This window comes from Erpetoichthys calabaricus, chromosome 12 (assembly GCF_900747795.2).
Source record: "Erpetoichthys calabaricus chromosome 12, fErpCal1.3, whole genome shotgun sequence".
Classification (NCBI taxonomy): Eukaryota; Metazoa; Chordata; class Cladistia; order Polypteriformes; family Polypteridae; genus Erpetoichthys; species Erpetoichthys calabaricus.
The window spans coordinates 92447737-92473328 of record NC_041405.2 but is presented as its reverse complement, the minus strand read 5'-3'; the positions used below and the strand labels follow the sequence as shown (position 1 = coordinate 92473328).

General features: G+C 38.2%; 1 protein-coding gene and 1 long non-coding RNA gene across 2 annotated transcripts in view; one reads left to right on the top strand and one right to left on the bottom strand.

Annotated features, from left to right (window-relative positions):
• Positions 1-4233, top strand: part of LOC127529890 (uncharacterized) — a 32320-nt gene extending 28087 nt beyond the window's left edge. The window contains exons 3-4 of the long non-coding RNA XR_007936495.1: positions 1775-1854; positions 4107-4233. This is a non-coding gene — a long non-coding RNA (uncharacterized LOC127529890). The remainder of the gene's footprint in view (positions 1-1774; positions 1855-4106) is intronic.
• The window catches only part of trmt12 (tRNA methyltransferase 12 homolog), a 30132-nt gene extending 5016 nt beyond the window's left edge, over positions 1-25116 (bottom strand). The window contains exons 1-7 of the mRNA XM_028815888.2: positions 25065-25116; positions 15914-15998; positions 6347-6515; positions 4036-4240; positions 3623-3773; positions 1606-1715; positions 694-851 (exon numbers count right to left, since the gene is read on the bottom strand). Coding sequence (XP_028671721.1) covers positions 694-851; positions 1606-1715; positions 3623-3773; positions 4036-4240; positions 6347-6515; positions 15914-15975 — 855 coding nt within the window. The 5' untranslated portion in view covers positions 15976-15998; positions 25065-25116. The remainder of the gene's footprint in view (positions 1-693; positions 852-1605; positions 1716-3622; positions 3774-4035; positions 4241-6346; positions 6516-15913; positions 15999-25064) is intronic.
• Between the last annotated feature and the right edge of the window lie 476 nt (positions 25117-25592).

The window sequence follows — 25592 nt, the reverse complement described above, 5'->3', positions numbered from 1 at the left end:
CTTCCACATCCTCCAATATGTGCGCGAAACTAGTGATTTCAAACAAATTTGCTCTAAGAGAGTATGAGTGGGCCCGGCAATGGGTCACGTCCATTTCCAGGGTTGACTGCTGCCCAGTGCTACCAGTACAGGCTCCAGTCTCTCTTTCAAAAAAAAAAAAAAAAAGGATTATATGGGTTTGAGAATGTTATGTTTTTTTTCAGGAGGATTCTTGCACTATATAACACTTTTAGAGAAGTCAAGAGTTAGTTTTCAGTCCTTCGATACTACTAAGTCTGCAAAGATTCTGCAATTTCCAAATCTAAAGCCACTGGAGGAAGCATAACTTAAAATATTTTATGGTAGAAATTACAGCCCTAGTATTTAAATTTTTCTAGTTTTTAAACTAGTGTGATTATAATATAAAGAATTTACAATACATTATTTAAAAAAAAAAGCTTTTCAGACTCATATAGAGGATGCAGAGCCAGGTTATGATTGATTACATACTGAAGTACATGTACTGTATATTCATGATGTTCTCGATAAACTGCTACATTTTTGTAAATTTAAATATGTGCAAGTAACAACTTAAAATTAAAGTTTTCTTTTCTTTGGTTTTTGGAAGGGTGGGGGGTGGGGTAAGTGATCTAGATAAGATATATTACTGTACATATAATTAGAAGAGAGAAAGAAAGCAGTTGTTTTTAATACCTGTCTGTTATCACCTTCATGGATTACACATTTGTGGGACACTCGGTTAAGGTGGAGGTTTCTGCGCAATGCACTTACTGCATCGGGGTTCCACTCACAAGCATGTACCAGACTAGCCTTGCTGTGTATCAGGTAAGGAAGCGTGAAATAACCAATACCTGTGGAGAAAGTACTTATGGTTTTCAGAAAGGAAACACCTTTGCAAATTTGTATTAGGGTACCTTAAAACAATATTGTTATCTAGTTTTGAAGTATTTAAGTTCATAGCTAAAAATCCCAGCCAGATGATTACGTTTAAGCAGGAAAAGTAATTGGTTAAATAGATACACATGGGTAAAAAATGCAAAAATAAAATCCAGAATCAAACATAAAAATGTATATGCTCTTATTGTCACCATCTTTTGATTGTTTTTACTGTGGAAGTTACACATAAAAAAAAAGATTAACTATGTGGTATATCCAATTAATTTACTTGTGTAGAAACATAATGATTGTTACACATTTGTAAAGCAATATCTTTCTAAGAATAACCCTGATAAATGTAACATATTGTATAAGGTAACATTTGAAAAACAACATACAGGGTATGCATAGTAACAGAGTTAAAAGAGGTAAAAAGGACAATTTTATTATTACTCTATATAAACAGTAAATCAGCGACTGATTAGTAATGTAAGTTAAATGATTTGGATTTTCCTGCTGAGATATGCAATATTTGCTTGATAGTGCAACAATTTTAAAATGTGTTATGAAAGACATGGTAGCATTAGTTTACTAATGAGACTGAAGATTTGAATTACAGTATATGTGAAGTGTAGTGCTTTAACTAAAGGTTATGTAGTGAATGAATAAAAGAAATCCTAGTTAATTAGGCATTGGCCCAGCTTGAAACAGGTGAATGTCCTTTTGTACCTGCATACAGGTCCACCACAGTTTCTCCAGTGCAATCAAATGTCATTATTCTGAGCTTCTCTGTAATATTTCCTGAAGAGAACATGCATTTTGTGACATCAAATTCATACCTGCGAGGAAAAAGTTAAGTTCCAAAGTTAATATGTCTGTTTTTGTTTTTATTAAGTAGACTGAAGGACTACAAACTTTACCAGTGCTTGTAAAATTTATAGAAAATGCACAGTTATGCTGACTCAAAGATTGATCAAGGTAAGCAGTGTGGGATGATAGTTTGTCAATGGAAGTTGTATTGTATTTGATATACAACTGAGGAACATTACAGTATGACAGAGTCATTATCATTGAAGAAGATATTTTGAGCATCACCATTTGCTGCTATAGCAAGAGATTAAATGTAATCTTTGTTCAGAACCTTAAGAGAGAAAAATTAGGTGGCAGTGTATTCTACAAAAAAAAAAACAAAAAAGGTTTGGCATACAGTGGAACCTCGGGAACCCGAAGTAATTTCCCCCATAGGATTGTATGTAAATACAATACATCCGTTCTGGACCGTACGAACTGTAAATAAATATATATACACTCTCTCGCGCTCTTCTCTCTCTCGCTCTCTCTTTCTCTCTCGCTCTCTCGTTTGCTGCACAGGGAGAGACTGAACATGTGCAAAAATCATCGGAGCATACGAACTGGAAGTGAAACTGGCTTGTTCGTCACCCGAGTGTGGGGTCGTGATCAGATGCAAAAGTTTGGCAAACTTTTTGGTCGTAACCCGATTTGTACGTGTTCAGAGACGTTCGTGAACAAAGATTCCACTGTATATAGTTCTTAATTTAAAAAAATCAGTATGTAATTACTAAACTGTAAAATCCCCAAAAAAGTAAACTATGTAATAAATATTTAAATAACAAATATTCCATCCATCCATCCATTTTCCAACCCGCTGAATCCGAACACAGGGTCACGGGGGTCTGCTGGAGCCAATCCCAGCCAACACAGGGCACAAGGCAGGAAACAATCCTGAGCAGGGTGCCAACCCACCGCAGGACACACACCCACACACCAAGCACACACTAGGGCCAATTTAGAATCGCCAATCCACCTAACCTGCATGTCTTTGGACTGTGGGAGGAAACCGGAGCTCCCGGAGGAAACCCACGCAGACACGGGGAGAACATGCAAACTCCACGCAGGGAGGGCCCGGGAATCGAACCCAGGTCCCCAGATCTCCCAACTGCGAGGCAGCAGCGCTACCCACTGTGCCACCGTGCCGCCCATAACAAATATTGCAGTAGTTATTTATTATAAAAACAGCTATAATTAGATGTAGTATTCTACATTGTTTCTGACTAAGTGTTGAGAATTGTCAACACCATTGTAAACAATGCAACTGATAGTGAAAAGCAGTAGCACACTGAAGTGTTATAAAATGTAGCATGTGGCCACAATATACAAAGTATATTATCATTATCATCATCGAATTAACAGCCATTTGTCAGATTAGAGCGTCTCTCTCCAGTGGTCCTGCGCATCTGTGAGATCAACACTTTTTATATCATCCAAAACCACATCATCATTGGCCTTCCTCTTTGCGTTGTCCCTTCCACCTCCATGTTCATGCATCTCTTCACCCAAACATCCTCTACGTTTTGCTTCACATTACCGAACTACCTTAATCCGATTCTCCTCAGCAGAACATACTGTATATTTCCTCCCCACTAAGTCTTTCCCTTAACTATGCATTTGTATTCCTCTCACGTCGTTCCACATATCCATCGGATCATTTCCATCTTTGTTCTTCCGATCTTTCTACATATTCTGCCTTTATCAACCATGTCTCAATCCCGTGGATCATATTACTCAGTTGCTACATAGGTTTCAAAAACTTTTCCCTTTCATTGCAAAGTTCAACTTGTTGCAGATATTTTGTTGTTTTTAAGAAAAGTTTTCAAGTAAACTAACTCTTCTGTAAGTATTGTTGCTGGTAACAAGCATACATCATCCAAATAGAAATATCCTGTACCTGATTCCATTGTCCACATGGTTTACCCAGCTGTCCTCACCCAACAGTAGTGTAACCACAGGCGTACGAAATCCATCTCTAGATATTCTGCTTATTTTAGCAACCCTTTTTACTCCCAGAGCTGTGGCCACCGTCTTCCAAATGTCTGACCCTGAAAGTACCCAAAACATTAAATGCTGATCGCATTGAATCTTACAAAATACATTTTAATTGAGATTATATTTTCAAATGTGTTATTTACCATTTGTTTTAAAATATGCCTTCTCAATAATGCAAAATGCATCTTGCATACAGTATGTAACAAACTGGACATTGCTATTTGTTTTATAAAGCAAAAAGAATAAAATTAAAACAACATCTGGTCATGCTTTAGCCTTGTATGGGCATCTCATTTGAAGCAAGTTGCTACTCACCAAATTTTTTCCATATAGGATCCTGAAAGGTGCTTTCTGCGATAAGGATTAAATCTCCATGTTGTTTCCAGGTTTGAGGAAGATCCCGGACAAGTTCTTCACTCCACATGACTTCGGTACTTTCTACCAGTGATCTTACATGCTCTTGAAGCCGGCGTTGAAGAGACTTCACACATGACTTCTTAGATGAAACCAGAGTTTGACTCTAAAAAGACGATAGTTTGTCGAGCAGAAAACAAATACTGTGATATTAAGCAAGCAAGGAATGTTTTTATGTTAAATTTATGCCAGCAGAAATATGGATGCAGGAACAATTACAAAGGAGCAGATGCAAAATATGCAAGGTCGAAGTATTTAAATATAAATAGTATTGAAGATTATTTGAAGAAAATTAAATATTGAAGCCTGCAGTGAAATTCTGCCTATTACATATGTATCTCTCCTATAGAACATTTTGTGAAGTGTATGTTTCACCAGGGTATAAAAAGAGAGAAAATACATATTTAGAAAAGAAAATAATTGATTGTTCATCTTCATAAATCAGGTAACAGATACAAAAATACACAAAAGTTAAATATAATGCCATTATACAGCAATACTGAAGCAGTGTGAAACCACTAACATAATAGTTATATTACCAGGAAAAGGACACAAATGCAGCTTGCCCCAACACACAGTGAGAAAGATGATAGGCGAGGAAAAAAAAAATCAAAGAGTCAAGGCTGAGCAGTTGCAGTTTCTAGTTGCATCTCAGAGTCACCAATTTTTCAATTTAACAATTAGACATTACATGTGTGAAAGGAGGTTATTTGAAAAGTTTATCAGAAAAGCAAGCTTGCAGACAGCAAGAAATAAACTTTACTGCCTATCATTTGCCAAATGTTTGTTGGGCTTTAAAAGTTAAGTTTTGTATTTTTCAAGTCAAATTTATTTCTTCACAAAGACGGTATATGTGCTTTTTCCATGCCAAATGACACTGTCTGAGAGACAAGCAAATCTTCACCTTCAAAAGGTTTTAATTTAGGACAGTTCCTAAACATCCAACTCCTGTGATTCAGGAGCTACATAGTATTATTGTTCACAATTAGGGTCCAGTCCCTCATGTATTGTAATGTGACCTGCAGTGTTGCTGGAACACAATTTTAAGGTGAATTACATGTGTAAAATTTCTGGACAGAGGAAATGTCCTAGACGATCCCAAGTCATTTTGAGGGTGTACTCACACTAGGCACGTTTGTTTTGTACCATGCCCAAGTGCGATTGTCCCCCCTCCCTACTCCCCCGCTGACCTGCACTCACACTGTGCTTAATGCTCTGGGTCCAGGCACACTTTCATCATGACCACGCAACTTCGTGTAAAGCCAAAACAAGATCCGAACATAGAGTGATAGCATGCATGTCAAAATGATTTTACTTATTTTGTGGTTGTTTTGGAGTTGTGTAATAATAATTCTTTGCATTTATATAGCGCTTTTCTCACTACTCAAAGCGCTCAGCAATTGCAGGTTAAGGGCCTTGCTCAAGGGCCCAACAGAGCAGAGTCCCTATTGGCATTTACGGGAATAACCGGCAACCTTTCGATTGCCAGTGCAGATCCCTAGCCTCAGAGCCACCACTCAACGCTCTACCCTCTTACAGATTTATTGGGTGTGCAACACAGAGTTTTCCTTCTAATTGTGCTGCATGTCCAAGAAGATTTTCATGGTGACAAATGATGTTAAGGGAGGAATTTGCATCATTGACGTCATGTCTGTTTTCTGTGTTCAGGCACATTTAGTGATCACACTGTTCCTGAATGCTACTGAACTGTGCTCAGGCCCACCTCTTCCAAACGGCTGGCCCAGCATGGAGTGACCACACTAGTCAAATGAACTAGACTTTGCGGGGTTACATGCGGACAAACGTGCTCGGGCATGGAATGAATGGTCAGTGTGAGTACACCCTGAAACTCAAATATTATAGGAAGATGTACTGTGCTATTTTCTGTACCAGAAGAGGCTGCACCAAGTACTATATGCATGGGATTCAATACTTCTAATGCCATTTGTTCAGAAAAAAATATTTTAAAACAAATTGATAGTTTACTAATTTTGCCAGTATAAAATACAGCTTTTTGTTTATATTTACCAAGAATACCAGTACTACTTGAATGTACTCTAGGTTTACAGTATTTAAAAAGTTCGTTCCTTTTAAAAACAATGCATGTGGTAAACGACTTCAGCCAATTAACCAATTATATTTTCTAACGTATTACGAGTTCCAACTTATTTATAACTAGATGTCATATACCAGATTTACATTTTTCCCATACCTTCATGTGTGTAATAGAACAGGTGCCCTCTGGTGCAGCAATGTCCTGGAGGTGCTGGAGGTTTAATTCGGCCAGTCTGGAGATCAGGACAGGCAGAGCCACTTTATTATCGGTCAGATTTCGTAGTCTGAACCTGGTGTCTAGGAAGCCATTCTTCTCCAGATGTGTTCTTTCCCAGAAAAGAAGTTATTATAAAAATAATGCACCGTGCAACCCAACAAAGTACATAACATCAGATTTTAATTTAGCAATTTACATATTTTTCTGCTTTATTCCTACTTTAATCTAAAAACACTAATTTCATTACTATGATTTAAAATTTTATTTATTTATTTATTTTATTTACAGAATTACAACTTTATAGTGTCCACAGACATATTTAGGAGATGAATCTGTGATTCTCTCATTTATTTACATTTGTTTTTAATGAGACACACAAGTATAAAGTTTTAAAAAATGAAAAGGGCAACAGAGGGGAATCATGCTAAGCTTCAAGCCACATATGCGAGCAGTCTTTAATCTGTTGCCAGGACTGATAATAAAATTACAGCAGTAACAAACATAATTTGCCATTTGATTATATGCATTATCATTGCTTGCAAGAATAAGTACAGTGTACCTTTTTAACAAATCCTCCATTTTTAATGGGTGTTCTTTTTCATCTCCCTGCCATATCAGAGTCAGTCCTGTCATACACATTGGAGATGCGTTTAGCCCTGGTCTCTCTTCACCTTATCTACTGGGACCTCATGCATAATGCCATGCGTAGAATTTGCACTATAACATGACATAAGCAAAAAAGCGGAAATGTGCTTACGCACAAAAAAATCCAGATGCATAAATCTGTGCGAACGCCAACTTCCACGTTCTTCCACTCCATAAATCCCTGTCAACGTGAAAAGTAACGCACATGCACGCGCCTGCTGTCCCGCCCCAACTCCTCCCAGAATTACGCCTCTTTGAATATGCAAATCAATATAAATAGCCCTTAAGATCAGCTTTCTGTGAAAAGACAATGGCAAAAGCACAAGGGAAAATAGAAGGATTTCAGCGAATACCAAGTGGAGGCAAGGAAAAACGTACTATTTGTTGTTTTAAACAGTGGTATAAACAACAAAAGGAAGTTGATTGAGTGACACAGCGTGTCGGAGAAACTTGAAAGCTCAAGTTCATAAAGTCGCACAGTGCCCGAAATAAAAAAAGAAGTTGTCACATATCAAAGTCGCCATGAAAAGGCAAGTCGTAGCCCACCGTCTGAGTGGTCACATGAAAGCTTATTAGGGTACAGAGGAAAAAAAAATAGGCACACAGTGGGGAAAAAAAAGCACGAAATGTCAACTTTAATCTCTAAATTTCCACTTTAATCAAGTAGTTTATTTTGTCATTAAAGTAGATAATCATAAACTTCATCTTAAAATCGTTTAATGTTTAGTTTCTCAAATCCCATCATAACTAAAGTAGCACGTTAAATGCTTTGTTTTGTATGTGCTCTGTGTGTGTGAATCACTACGTGCTTCCGGGCTTTCTCTTCCTCCGACAGGACACAGAATCCATTACATTCATAATATTACAGCTCTCTGAATAATTAAAATACTGAGATGTATACATGATATCATTTTCATGATGATAGGAGTTAAAGCATGTTATTAAACATAGGAACACGGTGGCGCAGTGATTGTTCATGTCTCATGCAAGATGCTTGCTGTGCCATGCGTGACCTTCGATGAAATACTTTATTGCAGCAGTACTGTCTCTTTCAAACGTACTAACCTCCAATTCCTGTTCCTACTTTTCTTTCTCCAAATACCCAATCGCCACACAATCAACTCTGTAATAGACATTAAGCCATCTGTAAGCTTAGAACGCCGATTCTTCAAAACTTTTAAGGAACATTGAAATATCTTCGTAGTACGTGTTTAATTATTCTATCCATCTATCCTTCCAGCACCAGCAAGAATACAGCGTGAGGCAAGAACAATCCGTGAATGCTAGCGCTGCGGCACCATGTCCTCACATGTTTAATTATTAACAATATAGATTATTTAAACGAAGTTAAAGTTTTATCTGTATAATATAATAAACATATTTTGCTGTATTTCATCTTAAAAATGATATTGTTATCATATGTAAATACGCGCTTTATAAAGTGGCCCAGGTTGTGCATTATTATAACTGTATCGCAAGTTTACAGTGAGGTAATTGTACTTATAAATACAAACAGTTCTACAAGGAGCACTTGATTGACTGATTGATTGCGTTTATAGTTCTTGGGATGAAACTATTTCTGAATTGTGAGGTCAGTACAGGAAAGGCTCTGAAGTGTTTGCCGTATGAGAGCAGTTCAATAGACAGCATGGCCGAGGCAGCGTGTGCTAGATGCTGTATACCAATAATTCTCTTTCTGATAAGCTGCTGTACAGCTGTGATTCCCCACTCAGATACAGTGATATAAATACTCCAAGTGGTGCAGTGAGAGTAATATGGAAAAAGATGATCCGCTGTGGCAACCCCTAACGGGAGCAGCTGAAAGAAGAAGAAGAAGAAGAAGGTGCAGTAAGAGTAACAACGCTAAAGCAGCTATTGTATTTAGAATAGTTTGACCATTCTGTGGACCATTATATTGTTACAGGTTAATTACAATCAGATGCATTAAACTAATCAACAATAAACGGTTAATTTCAGTGTATTTATAAAGCCGCGTCAGGGATGTGGATCTAAAAAAGAAAGGGTAACCACACAGGAACAGTAGCACTGCTTTGACGCTGGGTGCCGCCAGTCTGCAAAACTGAGCGCAGAAATTGCGTACGCCAGGGTATGAGCTACTGTGGAAATGTGTGTGGCTTTACGCCAAGTTTAGCAACCGTATACTAGGACTGAGTGGTGTCCTAGTATCCTAGTATCCTGGTGTCCTAGGCGGAAGCACGAGCGTAGCAGCGAGCAGAAGCACCGAGCAGAAGCACAGAGCAGCGGCGTCTCCCACAGGCACGTAACCCTTCGCAAACACCCGAGTAAGTTCATCGGAAGTAAAGCCGGCAGTTGACCAGAAGAAATAACCGGCAGTGAGAAACTTGAAGCCGACGGTCTCTGAAGCAGAAAGCACTTAAGTAAACTACAGAAAATGGAGAAGATGACATCAATACTAAACGTAAGTTCTATCTGCTCTCTGCCCATTGAGGGCACGTTTATATGTTGTGTGTCCTGTAGCACGTACAGTTCAGGTTTTCCGGCCGACATTGTAGACAGCTTCACCTGCCAAAAGTGTTTAGTTAATTCAGAGTTGCTCGGGAAAATACGCGAATTGGAGGACCGCGTTAGGAATCTGATAGCGATTAGGCAAACCGAAAATTGGATCGACTCGGTTTGTTTAGACAATTCGGCTACTTCTGATTCGGCTTCAGTCTCTCCTGGTCCCACTGTAGTCAGTGCGCGGCCGAAGTCAGCAGCACCAATTCAGCCACAGGGCGAGTGGGTAACAGTAAGACGGGGGTCTAAGAATCCAAAATGTAGTCCCCCGGCACCCAGGTCACCAATTCGGACCCAGAACAGATTCTCAGCACTCCGCAGCACGCCTGTGGAAACTGAGAATAAGAAAGTGCTCATAATTGGCGATTCCATAGTGCGGAATGTTAGAATTCCAAACTATGTTAAACCAGCAGTTCATGTTAAGTGCCTCGCAGGGGCCAAGATTTCTGGCATAGAGGCCGCATTGGACCGTGTCGCCGACGATGAAGTATCTACCTTATTGCTGCATGTCGGCACTAATGATATTTATTCACAGCAATCTGAGGTATTAAAGTGGAACTTCATCTCTCTTTGCATCAAAGCTAAAAGAAAATGTCAGAATTTAGTTGTATCTGGCCCCTTACCAAGATTATATAGAGGGGATGTGATTTATAGCAGATTGCATTCCCTTCACTGCTGGCTAGAAACCTGGTGTGCAAACAAAAGCATAGCGTTTGTGAACAATTGGGATGATTTTTGGGAAAGGCCTGGATTTTTCAGAAGAGATGGTCTTCATCCTAACTGGAGGGGATCTTATGTATTATCCCAAAATATGGCAGCAAAACTGCCTGGTTGACTGATTAGAGCACCATCCAGGCCGCAGTCATGTGATCTTAAATCACAGGCTGTTGTTTATCCCACCTGTTACTTTCCTGAAGCTGTTACCCATAATCCTTGTCTTGGGGCATCCAGTAAATTTAGTCTTGATACAAACCTTAAATTAATTGATAACCAAAAAATAAGGTGTATAATTAGACCAAGGGATAAAACCAGACCCTCCACCAGGGGCATCTGTAATAGAAATTTACTACAAATTAAAACAAAAAGTACCGGTATATCACCAATTCAGAAAGAAGCATACAGTTTTAAATGCTGCTTATTGAACATTCGCTCTCTTGGCACTAAAGCTGTTTTGGTAAATGATATTATATTAAGTACAAAATCTGATCTGTGTCTTCTCACCGAAACCTGGCTTAGTAAATGTGACACTGTCCCCCTAGCTGAGGCGTCACCAGATGGATACTCGTTCCTTCATAAGTCTAGAGATTCTGGTCGAGGAGGGGGCCTTGGAATAATTCATTGTAACAAAATGCAAATCACTTCTAAAAATTTAGGCAACTTTACATCCTTTGAAGCATTCATTTTAAATATTAAAACAGATTCCAACACAATTATAGTGCTAGTCTATAGACCACCAGGGCCGTATTCATTGTTCATGTCTGAATTTAGCAACCTTTTATCTGACTTGGCTATAAATTATGATCACGTAGTACTGATGGGAGATTTTAATGTACACATTGATGTGGAAACTGACACTTTTAGCAAATGTTTTACTTAAACAAATTCAGTAGGATTTTGTCAGAATGTCAAAGGTCCAACTCATAATCATAACCACACATTAGATTTAATTATAACTTACAAAGTTGAAATTCAAAATTTAATTATTACTCCATTAAATGAAGTTATTTCTGATCACTACTTAATTACATTTGATTTAGTCCTGCCCTTGCCAACACACTCCCAGATTAAAACAAAGACAGTGCGACATCTAGATTGTAATTCTGCTTCAAAATTTATAGATACTCTGAGTAAGTCGAGTGTAATTGTGGAAAACCATTTAGATCAGTTAACATCAAATGTAAACACGGAAAACAATTTAGATGAGCTAAGATCACATTATAATGTGACCTTGAGAGATGCTCTGGACACAGTGGCTCCCCTTAAAACAAAAATGTTCAAAGCACATAGAAACTCTCCCTGGTTTAATGAAAACACTCGAGCTCTTAAATTAGAGTGTCGAAAACTGGAGCGCAGATGGAGAACAACAAAGCTACATGTCTTTCAAATTGCATGGACAGAGAGTGTTAATAAATATAAAAAAGCCCTCTTTAAAGCTCGGTCAGAATATTATTCTACATTAATAGATAGCAATAATAAAAATCCTCGGGCACTGTTTAGAACAGTGGCTAAATTAACAAATGGAAATTCAGATCAACAGTGCAAAATACCAACAGACATTAGCAGTACAGACTTTATGAACTTCTTCAATGAGAAAATTAAAAATATAAGATCCCAGATCTCTGCATCACAGTACAAACCAAATACTAGCTTAGCAGACCCTGTCTCACACTGCACTCAGCACTTTAGTAATTTTAATCCTGTAACTGAGCAGGAAGTCTTAAGTTTAATTTCTAAAATGAAGCCCACTACTTGTTCCCTAGATCCAGTGCCAACAAAACTAGTAAAAAGTGCAATGGATGTTCTTGCAGCGCCTATCCTAAACATTATCAATAGTTCATTATTGCATGGCACAGTACCTGATGCACTAAAAGTGTCAGTCATTAAACCATTACTTAAAAAGTCAGACCTTGACCCACATATACTAAATAATTATAGGCCTATTTCAAATTTACTGTTTCTCTCTAAAATACTAGAAAAAGTAGTCGCCAGTCAGCTTCAGACACACCTTACGCATTACAATTTATTTGAGAAATTCCAGTCTGGTTTTCACACAGGTCATAGTACAGAAACGGCACTAACACGGATTGTAAATGACATTCTGATATCCTCTGATGAAGGAAACTCCACTGTAATTATGTTGTTGGACTTAAGTGCAGCATTTGACACCATCGACCATTCTATTTTACTGCACAGGCTAGAAAATGATGTTGGGCTTACAGGCACCGTGCTCGCTTGGTTTAGTTCTTACTTATCAAATCGATTCCAATATGTACAGAAATGTGCTGACAGTACTCCATCATTATACACAGAAGTTCAATATGGTGTCCCGCAGGGCTCAGTACTGGGACCTTTACTGTTTTCACTGTACATGCTTCCACTGGGATCTCTCATTAGGAAACATAATGTTAATTTTCACTCGTATGCAGATGACACCCAGTTATACCTTTCATTTAAATCAAATGAAGTTTCTCCAATGTTGTCTTTAATTAGTTGTGTTAGTGAATTAAAGGAGTGGATGAATAAGAACTACTTGTCTTTAAATATAGATAAAACAGAGATGTTAATTGTTGGAGGGAATGATGCTGATCACAACAATATTTTGTCATCATTTAACTCAGTGGGATCCCAGTCAATTTTACTGAATCAGCCCGCAATCTAGGAGTTATCTTTGACTCTAGCATGTCATTTAAAGCGCATATTACAAAGTTGTCCAAGACATGTTTCTTCCATCTTAAAAATGTTAGGAAATTAAGGCGCTTTTTAAATAAACATGATTCTGAGAAACTAATTCATGCATTTATCTCTAGTAGGATTGACTACTGCAATGCGGTGTTCACTGGATGTTCAAACTGTTCTTTATACAGCCTCCAGTTAATCCAAAATGCGGCTGCGAGAATTATTACAAGAACAAGAAAATACGAACACATAACTCCAGTTCTTAAATCCTTACACTGGCTCCTGGTTAAGTTTAGGGCAGATTTCAAAATCCTTCTTTTAACATATAAAGCATTAAATGGTCGAGGTCCGGCTTACTTGTCTGAACTTATCATGACTTACAAACCAGAGTGCACATTAAGATCTCAAGATGCCGGTCTGCTTATGATTCCAAGGATTAATAAAATAACAGTGGGAGGTCGAGCTTTTAGTTACAGGGCCCCTAAACTGTGGAATGGTCTGCCTGCTACTATAAGAGATGCCCCTTTGGTCTCAGCTTTTAAATCCTGGCTGAAGACTCACTACTTCAGTTTAGCATATCCTGACTAGAGCTGCTGATTAACTATACAGACTGCATCTCTGTTGTTAGTCATTAGCACTTAAACATAAGTAACATGACAGTTATAATTGTATACTAACCCTCACTTATTCTGTTTTTCTTCTCGGTACTCAAATGTGGCACTTGGTGCCATGGCCCACCTGCCAAGTTGTTTTGCCTGCCTAAGGAAAAGTCATCTCTGATGGAGGATCGCAGGAATCATGGGAAAGAGGGGTCCTTTCATCGGATTGGCTGGCCCAGCACTGTTTCAGCCGTGGAATGGCCAAATGGGGGAGGCAGCTTGAAGGATGAGGTCTCCAGGACTCTACACAAATCCAAATCTTATTATGGGATATATCATCTACTGTTAAATTCTGCTCTGTACTTCTAAAATTTATATTTTTTATTTCTTACTATATTGATAAATTGTTCTGTTCTGTGTACTGTATTGTATTGTATTGACCCCCTTCTTTTGACACCCACTGCACGCCCAGCCTACCTGGAAAGGGGTCTCTCTTTGAACTGCCTTTCCCAAGGTTTCTTCTATTTTTCCCTACAAGGTTTTTTTGGGAGTTTTTCCTTGTCTTCTTAGAGAGTCAAGGCTGGGGGTCTGTCAAGAGGCAGGGCCTGTTAAAGCCCATTGCGGCACTTCCTGTGTGATTTTGGGCTATACAAAAATAAACTGTATTGTATTGTATTGTATTTATACATCGCGATTTGAACATGGAAACATTCTTACGCAACATTTTTGTGCATATGCACCGTTTATACATGAGTCCCTTTCTTTTACATTTGTGTGGCATCAACTTAAGGTAATTGTATGCCTATATAAATAAGAGAACAGCTTCATGTCACATAATGAAGACTTACACTACTGTGTAAAAGTCAGAAGCACATGTAAAAATATTCTTTAAAGCAAAAATGCTTTCAGAAATAATGACACAGTTCTAGATATCAAAATAAATCACCATAAAGAGCAGTGAACAGTAAAAAAAAAAAAAAAAACTTAAATCAATATTTGGTATGACTATCCTTTGCCTTTAAAACTGTATTCATTCTCTTGGGCACACTGTTGTGTAGTTTTATAAGAAAATCAGCGAGCAGTTTGTTCCGAGCCTCTTGGAAAGCTTTCAGCAGACTTTGGCCATCTCACTTCCTTCTGTCTCTCGCCAGGTAATCTCAGGCAGCATTAGTAATGCCAAGATCAGAGCTCTGTGGAGGCCATACCATCTGTTGCAGAACTCCTTCTTTTTGCTGAAGATTGTTATTTATGACTGTGGGCATGCATTTGGAGCTATTGTCCTGCTGCAGGATGATGTTGGGACCAATCAAATGCTTTCCCGATACTATTGCATAATGGATGAGAATCTGACACTTCCCAGCATTAAAGATTCCATGAATTCTGATAACATTAATAAATCAATTTGTTGAAATTCAGACACATTTTTTTCAATGAATACCACTTTGGACAAAATGATTCAGAACTGTAGGGTGTCAGAATCAACATCAGTGCTGGATGTCTTCCAGTTTCAAAGAGACACAAGTATGATGTATCTCTTATCTGCTACACTCAGTTTCTATGGCCAGTCACTGCTTTTGTGGTCCTCACCCTTGCCTGTTTCCTTGTGCTTCTTCAGAAGAGTTTGGACAATGGACATTGTCTTCCATGAAAATTCTGCCTGTGTGAGACCTTGCTGATGCTGGATGTTTATCTTGTGTCTTGTTGCTCTCTGCTCAGGTCTGCTGTGGTGAATGAACCTCCTCCTTTAGCTTGGATGTCTTTTGTCCAGTTTTAGTCCTTCTCCACTGGTTTCTGTTTCCATTAATCCATTTAGTTCAATCAACCCATGATGTCACTGATCAGCAGCACCACTTTGTTATGTTTGTTTAATATTGCACTTGTCTAGAGACCTACAAAGTAACCATGTTTTTACCTGAAGACTGGTCTAAATTTACTTTCTTTAATGAAATATTAAATGTTCCAATGAAATTCATGTGTTTTTGAAAAACGAATGTTTGAAAATCTGCAATTTACTATTTTCTACTCCAGAAGACAAAAAGAAACACTTGAGACAAAATTTATAAGAATTTGTATTTAAAAAAATCTAGGGAGTTTAAGACTTTTTGCGCACTACTGTAAATAAACTGGATAACAAAGTCAAGCAGAACTATCACGTTTTACTCAAGCACAGCCTGACAATGAGCATCTTTACACTGGATATACATGTATGATCACAGTGTGCTGTTCAACCAGCAACCCGTCAACATTTACTTAAATGCTCTTTATGCACATTGGCAGGAATATATGTTACACATTATTTAATGGCCCTTGTAAAAACTTGTATCCTCACCTGTACAACTGTGCAAAATTCTTGTGTGTCACCACAGCAGGAACCATGTCCTGATCTTCCATGGTATTCTCGATCCAAATGTCATCTAAGAAAAAAAAAACAATAAATGGATTCTATACACTTACACATTTCTTTTTCAAAAGTGACATTATTTTTTTCAAGATTGACAGTTTTCATGTTACAGTCAATGCCTAAAAATACAATGACTATTACTGTATATTAAAGAAAAAAAAATAAAACACTTGTTTTAAAAAAAGAAATTAATATGAATGGAGCTGAATATCCTTCATTTATTATAAATACTGTATGTTGAAAGGAAAAACTTTGGTTTGTTTTCACATAAAAATGCATGAATTTAGAATTTTGTCATGTAGTTAATGTGGCAATTTAAAAGCCTTTTACATGTTTATAAAAATGTAACACTTTTTACATGAAATGAATTATCCTAAATGCAAAGGCTTCATATTATACAACATTTATCCTAAAATGAAACTCTTATTGCTTTTGTGAAAGGAAATCAAATTTGAAGCAGGCAGCCTGTCTGCAGTCTGTCACTCTTTGTAAACTCGTTGTAATGCCTTAATGTTATCGTTTTCATTGAACAGATTATTTAATGGAGAGGCACTCCCTGCTAACTTCTGTTCAAACCCACCATTTACTGATATAGAACTTTTTAAATTCAATTGATCAAAGTGTAATATTGCTATTTTGCCAGAGGGGTCTACTTGCAGGACATGTTGTACACCAACTTGGGCTGTGTTATAAAAAGCATCCTATGACACTCACAAAGTGAGATTCATACGTTCATAGCGTATGAATCCCCCTGAGTTTCTTTTAGTTATTTTTTAATAAAAAAACGCTTGGCATTCTCACACCAAACCTAAGGATGAAGCTCCTTTCTTCCACTCTTTCAATAGCTGTCAGTTTTATTGTAATTAAACATACATAACATCCTCAAGCCTACTTAATCTGGGGGACCAGAACCTCTATTGAGAAATTCAGAAAAATCAACATTGCCTTTGACACTACAGAATGTGCTATCAAAGGAAAGAAAATAACTTTTGCTGCTGCACCTTTTGAGAAAGCCAGGGAATAGTATTTCGGTATTGCTGTCTTTGCGTTAATAGAATGATTAATTATATTGCGATTTCAAATTTTACTTTACATTGCAGGCTTTTACTACATAAATGCACACCAGTCCTTCCCTATTTGCAATCACTCTGTATGAAAACTTTTGTTATTTTAGCATCCGTAAGTTCACTATCCACATCGCACCCCGCTATTCTAAATCTGCATCCAAAAAATGGAAAAACCCCGCAAGCGCCGATCTAGAAAAAACGAAGATCACGAGAAGACAGCAGAGATACGAAGAGCTCGCCACAGGCAGACGTGTCTCAAGCGCCACTTCGTCATTTAAAGGGGCCCTGCTTTTGATTCTTAGCTATTAGTGTAAGTTTCCCATCCCATTACTGAATGAAAAATGTTTATTAAAAAAAGTGGACACGAAGAATGCAGTGGCGGACCGTCAGGGCCTGCAAGGCCTTCTCTGCTGGCCTAAAAAAATATCTGAATCACAAACTGATGTTAATTATATTTTGTCCATGAATACTTATTAAATAATTCCAAATAGTCTGTCCGCTTCCTTTCATAGCTTTTCCAATGGTTGTGCTGCTTCCAGACATGTATTTTCGTATTAAAGCATTTAACCAAGTACATTTCAGCCATCATTTGTTGCCAGGAAGGGTCAAAGTCAAAGGAGTCTGCCCGGAGGCCTTCACAATCTGTTCTGCAGGCCCTCTAACACAAAATAAATGTCGATTAAACTGTTGCTTCAACCAATCAGGTTTTGAGTTGGTTTCACTAGGGCCCCCTAGCAGGCGTACAGCAACGTCACCGTATTCAGAACCATTGATTGGATAGAGAAGAGAGATGCTCAAAAGGAACTGTTTCATCACATTCTGGAGCATCATGACGAGTATGATGAGGACACAGTGCGCTGTGCTGATGGATTTAAAGCATGCCTGGATGATTTTGAGTTTTGTTTTTTGCTTCACATATTCAATGGCATTTTTGAGTATTCAGACATGCTCTTTGCAATACTACAGGACAAAAAACTGGATGTGCAGTTTTGTCTGGCTAGGGTAAAGGAGTTCTGTTACACCGTTGAGCGAGATAGAAGCCGATATGAGGAACTCTACGAGGCCACTGAACGCACCGCAGGCGCTCCGAGCGCACGAAGCACTTTTTGATATGTCTCAGCTAAAAACAGAACTGACTGTAATGTATGCCATGGATGATTTTGCAGGAAAATCTCCCACTGATCTCCTTGACTTCCTTCATCAGAAAAATCTGAATGAGAGCATGAGGCAGCTGTACACATTGGTATGTTTGGCGGTGAACATTCCCGCGTCCACTGCTTCTGTTGAGCGGACATTTTCAGCCCTAAAGCGAATTAAAACTTCAGCCCTAAAGCGAATTAAAACTTATGCCAGAAATACGACAGGGCAGGTTCGACTTTCAGCATTAGCTTCGATGGCGATAGAAAGGGACTTCGTGATGGAACTGAAGCGCATGGATAATCTGTACGACAGAGTAATTGAACTGTTTTTAAGGAAAGAGAGGAGGATGGATTTTGTTTACAAATAATCCAAATTTTTGGTGAGTAAAATGTTGCGATTTTCCTAAATAATATTGCAAGTTTATGAGTTATTATTGATGTTTTTTATGTGTGTCGCGGCTGTAGCTGCAGTTTGTCTATTCAATAAAGGCATTTATTGTGGCTACAGGAGTTATCTATCTGCGGTGCAACGGCTCTTTATACTGTATTTCTGCATATTAAGATGGTTTTTATAACCATAAATTAGTTTTTGAGGGGCAGATTGATTCAGACGGAGCACTACTGAAGGCCTAGGTGTGAAATGCACGGTCCGCCACTGGAAGAATGTAACAGCCCCTCCACTATCCCCAGCTCGTGACAACCAGTTTGATTTTTCAGTTGGTAAGTAACCATTCTATTTACAGTTATTTTGCTAAGCATTACAGTCATTCAAATGATGTATTTTAAATGTTCGTTTATATCACAGCACATGCCCATTCCCATGCAGAAGGAAACATAATTAGTTTGCGAAATTTAATGAAATCATTGCGTTTACGTTTGTACCAGAGCTAAACATACACAAACTTTGTCTCTATGGAATGTTAAACAAAGAGGTTATTGAAGTTTTAGATGTTACTTATTATTTATATAGAAGTCCTTGGTGGGGTGTAATAAAGGTGGTTCCGTATGTGTGGAGTTATATTAACCTGGTTATATACCTGTCTTCCGAGAGCTTGAAGTTGAAAAAAGGAACGTGAAGGCGTAAATGACAAACTTTGGACTTGCTGAGGTGCACCGAGGTCCCTCCTCGATCGCGGGGGTTGCGTTCCAGAACCCCCCGCGAAAGGTGAAAATCCGCGAAGTAGAAACCATATGTTTATATGGTTATTTGTATATTGTCATGCTTGGGTCACAGATTTGCACAGAAACATAGGAGGTTGTAGAGAGACAGGAACTTTATTCAAACACTGCAAACAAACATTTGTCTCTTTTTCAAAAGTTTAAACTGTGCTCCATGACAAGACAGAGATCACAGTTCCGTCTCACAATTAAAAGAATGCAAACATATCTTCCTCTTCAAAGGAGTGCGCGTCAGGAGCAGAGAATGTCAGAGAGAGAGAAAGAGAAAAAAGCAAACAATCAAAAATCAATAGGGCTGTTTGGCTTTTAAGTATGAGAAGCACTGCCGGACAAAGCAGCTGCAAGGAAGGGAGCAATGTGAAGGTAGTCTTTCAGCATTTTTTAGAGGAGCGTCCGTATCTTCTAGGCCAGTGTGCGAACAGCCCCTCTGCTCACACCCCCTCCATCAGAACATTAGAACACTCTAGACGAGAACAGGCCATTCAGCCCAACAAAGCTCGCCAGTACTATCCACTTATTTCTTCCAAGAAAACATCAAGTCGAGTTTTGAAAGACCCTAACGTCTTACTGTCTACCACACTACTTGGTAGCTTATTCCAAGTTTCTATCGTTCTTTGTGTAAAGAAAAACTTCCTAATGTTTGTGCGAAATTTACCCTTAACAAGTTTCCAACTGTGTCCCCGTGTTCTTGATGAACTCATTTTAAAATAACAGTCTCGATCCACTGCACTAATTCCCTTCATAATTTTAAACACTTCAATCACGTCACCTCTTAATCTTCTATTGCTTAAACTGTAAAGGCTCAGCTCTTTTAATCTTCCTGTAGCACTGGAATCAGCCTAGTTGCTCTTCTCTGGACCTTTTCTAGCGCTGCTATGTCCTTTTTGTAGCCTGGAGACCAAAACTGCACACAGTACTCAAGATGAGGCCTCACCAGTGCATTATAAAGGTTGAGCATAACCTCCTTGGACTTGTACTCCACCCATCGTGCTATATATCCTAACATTCTGTTAGCCTACTTAATGGCTTCTGAACACTGTCGGGAAGTCGATAGCTTAGAGTCCACTATGACTCCTAAATCCTTCTCATAAGGTGTACTCTCGATTTTCCGACCACCCATTGTATATTCAAACCTAAAATTTTTACTTCCAATGTGCAATACTTTACATTTACTGACATTAAATTTCATCTGCCACAAATCTGCCCAAGCCTGTATGCTATCCAGGTCCTTCTGTAATGATATAACGGATTCCAAATTATCTGCTAATCCACCTATCTTGGTATCATCTGCAAACTTAACCAGCTTGTTACTTATATTACTATCTAAATCATTTATATGTATTAAAAATAGCAGCGGCCCTAGCACTGACCCCTGTGGAACACCACTCTTAACATCAGCCAGTTCTGATGAGGTTCCTCGCACCATTACCCTCTGCTTCCTGTGTCTGAGCCAATTCTGCACCCATCTACAAACATCACCCTGAACTCCCACCTCTTTTAATTTGATGCCCAACCTCTCATGTGGCACCTTATCAAATGCTTTCTGAAAGTCCAGATAAATAATATCATAAGCTCCACTTTGATCGTATCCTTTTGTTGGCTCCTCATAGAATTCCAGCATGTTAGTAAAACACAACCTCCCTCTTCTGAACCCATGCTGACTGCTTAGAATAACTCCTGTCCTTGCCAGGTGTTGCTCGATCTTATCCTTAATAATTCCTTCCATTAATTTTCCTGTGATGCATGTTAAGCTTACTGGCCTATAGTTGCTTGGATCTGCCCTGTCACCCTTTTTATATAATGGGATGATATTTGCCATTTTCCAGTCCTTCAGAATCTCTCCAGTGCATAGTGACTTCCTAAAAATATGCGTCAAGGGTTTATATATGTACTCACTAGCCTCCTTAAGAACATGAGGATAAATATTATCTGGTCCTGGTGATTTGTTCGATTTCAGCTTATTTAATCTGAGCAGTACTTCTCCCTCTACAATATCCAAATCCCTCAGTACCTCCTTAGTAGTCCCTGTTACCTCTGGGAGGTTATCCACTTGCTCACTTGTAAACACCTCAGAAAAATGTAAGTTTAATGCATCTGCTATTTCACTGTCTGTATCTTTTAATTCCCCTTTACTATTCCTGATGCACTTGACCTCCTCCTTGACTGTTCTTTTACTACTAAAATACTGAAAGAATCTCTTAGGGTCTTCTTTCACCTTATCTGCTATATTCCTCTCCAACTATCTTTTAGCCTTCCTGATATCCTTCTTAATGGTTGCCCTCATGTTCTCATATGCTCTACAATTCACTTTGCAGTCATTAGTCTTATATGCCTTATAAAGCAGTTTTTTCCTTTGCAACTTCTTTTTTAAATCTTTATTAATCCACCGTGGAGTTTTTTTTCGTTTCCTATTAATTCCAAATTTAGGGATGTATCTGTCCTGCATTACATGTAAAACATTTTTAAACCTGTTCCACTGCTCCTCAACTGTCTCCACACTTAAAAGCTTATCCCAGTGTATCCTACTTAGACTTTGTCGCATCTGCTCAAAATTAGCCCTACCAAAGTTCAACTTAACAATTTTAGTCTTTGCATCTGCTCTCTTACAAAATACTGAGAATTGTATTACATTATGGTCACTTGATCCTAGTGGTTCAATCACCTCTACACCCTCAATTCTATCCTGATTATTACAAAATACTAAATCCAGACAGGCTTCACCCCGTGTTGGTGCTTTAACATGCTGTGTTAAAAAACAGTCATTGATTACTTCTAAAAACTCAGGAGCAGAGAATGTCAGAGAGAGTGAGAGAGACAGAGAAAAACAAACAATCAAAAATCAATACGTGCCGTTCAAGCTTTTAAGTATGCAAAGCACCATGCGGGAAGCATGTCGCTTGACAAAGCAGCTGCACGGAAGGGAGCAATGTGAAGATAATCTTTCAGCATTTTTAGACGAGCGTCCGTATTGTCTAGGGGTGTGAACAGCCCCCCTGCTCACACCCCCTCCGTCAGGAGCAGAGAATGTCAGAGCAAGAGAGAGAGAGAAAAGCAAACAATCAAAAATCAATATGTGCTGTTTGATCTTTTAAGTATGCAAAGCACAGTGCGGGAAGCATATCGCTTGACAAAGCAGCCACATGTAAGCCCAGCAAGGAAGGGAGCAATGTGAAGGTAATATTTCAGCGTTTTTGAGGAGCGGCCATATCCTCTAGGGGTGCGAACGGCCCCCGTGCTCACAATATATTTGAGGAGTTTTATTTAATACGTAATACGCGCTCTGGTTGGGTAGCTTCTCAGCCATCTGCCAATAGCGTCCCTTGTATGAAATCAACTGGGCAAACCAACTGAGGAAGCATGTACCAGAAATTAAAAGACCCATTGTCCGCAAAAATCTGGGAACCAGCAAAAAATCCACGATATATCTTTAAATATGCTTACATATAAAATCCGCGATAAAGTGAAGTCGCGAAAGTCGAAGCACGATATAGAGAGGGATTACTGTGTAACATTAACACGTAACAGTTTGTGGAGTTGTGAAGTATGGCAGGCGGTTTTAACATGTAATCCATTTTCCATGATATCAACTGTTAAATTTGACATCAAGCTTTTAAAACTTGATAACGAGCTTTTGAAATTTGATACCAAGTTTTTGAAATTTGATATTGTGCTTTTGAAACAATTTAAAAAAGGGAGCTTTAATGTTAGTATGTTATAGCAGGCTATTTTAACATTTAATCTGTTTTCCCTTTTATGAAATTTTATATCAGGCTTATAAAATTTGATAATTTAAAATGCATATATATTAGCATTTAAGCTCTCATATGAAATTTCAAAAGCGCAATATCAAATTTTAAAACCTTGATATCAAATTTCAAAAACTCAACATCTGATTTTAAAAGCGTGATAACAAGTTTCAAAAGCTGGATAGAAATTTAGAAGCTTCCTATCAAACACTACACTGTTGATATCCATTTTTAAAAACTTGATAATCAAATTTCTAACGCACAATATCAAATTTTAAAAGTGTGATATCAAATTTCATAAACGTGATATCAAAATGACAAAATATGATGTCAGTTTAAAACGCATATATGCTAGCACTTAAGCTATCATGTCAAATTTCAAAAATGTGTTATGAACTTTTAAAAACTTGATAGCAAATTTCAACAGCTTGATATCAAATTTGAAAAGCATGATAGCCGATACCGAATTTAAAACTCATATCAACATTTTGAAAGTAGACATTAAATTAAAGGAGTTAAATGTTAAAAAGGCTTGCCATAGTAAATGAGACACCTGCACTAGTTAAAAATGCATTTTAAAAATCAAGAAATTAGGTGTAATTTGGGCGATTTTCTGCTATTGCTGTTTAATATCTTCCAAATATACGGTTTACCTCTTTTTCTTATTAGTCCTATTGCCCTCTAGATAGATAGATAGATAGACACTATTAATCCCAAGGGGAAATTCACATATTCCAGCAGTATACTGATAAAAACAATATGAAATTAAAGAGTAATAAAAATGCAGGTAAAAACAGACAAAAACTTTGAATAATGTTAACGTTTACCCCGTCCCCCTCCCCCCCGGGTGGATCTGAAGAGTCGCATAGTTTGGGGGAGGAACGATCTACTCAGTCTGTCAGTGGAGCAGGACAGTGACAGCACTCTGTCGCTGAAACTGCTCCTCTGTCTGGAGATGACACTTTTTAGTGGATGCAGTGGATTCTCCATAATTGATAGGAGCCTGCTGACAGCCCGTCGCTCTGCCACGGATGTCAAACTGTCCAGCTCCGTGCCTACAATAGAGCCTGCCTTCCTCACCAGTTTGTCCAGGCGTGAGGCATCCTTGTTCTTAATGCTGCCTCCTCAGCACACCACCGCGTAGAAGAGGGCGCTCGCCACAACCGTCTGATAGAACATCTGCAGCATCTTATTGCAGATGTTGAAGGACGCCAGTCTTCTAAGGAAGTATAGCCGGCTCTGTCCTCTCCTGCACAGATAATCAGTATTGGCAGTCCCGTCCAATTTATCATCCAGCTGCACTCCCATGTATTTATGAACGTTCTTTAATTTCACAGACCTACAGGAGAATAGTCGATTGAACCCAAATAATAAATTGCTATCCGTTTTCGAACCCGTTTATGCCGTGGGGATTTAAGCTCCTGGGCCAGCAGCACTAACGTAGATTTGATCCCAGTGTGCATAACTCGTGACAATGCACGTCTTTGGCCTGGGGCAGAAAACCCCAATGTAGATACGGGGACTTTTTAAAAATTGAACAGTGTTGGAGGGGAAGACATGCGCCACTGTACTGCGCCGTTAAGAGTTTTTTTTTTTCTTGAACTGACTGATTTGTGAATCTTCGACATCAAAGCACTCCAAAGGAAAAACGTAGAAGGTCTCGTCGGTATAATCATCAGTTTATTAATCTTACACCGAATGGACAAAAGAACGCGAATATCGTCGCTGATAGTGCCTTCAAGAAGATATCAAAAAAGCGCTTGACCGTATACTGTTTAAATAGTTGATTTACAGACTTAAACCAAATCAATTCTTACTTTACTCATCTCATCTAACTCTATTGTAACCAGTTCGACATCCTCATACATGATCTTCTGTCTCATTTGCGTATTCATGTACAACAAACCTTGAAACTTTATTTTTAAAAGCATTTTTATCCTATACTCACCTACAGCAGAAACAAAACCCGACTCTAACCGACATATGATTGTAACTCTTGTTTCCCGTACGGATGGTTTAAAAAGAGACTCCTCATTTTGAAGTTAAGAACTTTATTTGTACGTGTGTGTCAAGTTGTTATCTTGTTGCTGCCGAGGTATGCTTCGTAGCTCGGACCTCAGCAACCTGGAACCGAATTAAAAATTGATAAATGCTGAATGAAATGGAAAACCAGTCCTGGATGATTGTATGTTAGTAACTAAGCTTTTTTAAAAAGTAGAAAGATGTGCTGTACATGTTTGCAGGATTCTTAACAATTCTTTGTGATTTATTTGTTGCACTTGATAAGTTTATCGAGCTTTAATGTTGTTGTAATGGAATAGTTTAAGGGACTTTTTTTCTTAAGTTAATATATTTTATACAAAATTAAGAATTCGAAGTACAGTATACTGTTCTTATTATAAACAGTGTATAAAATAATGTAACGCTATACCGTTTATGAAATTTTCAATTTCCTTTATTAATAATTTACGTTGAA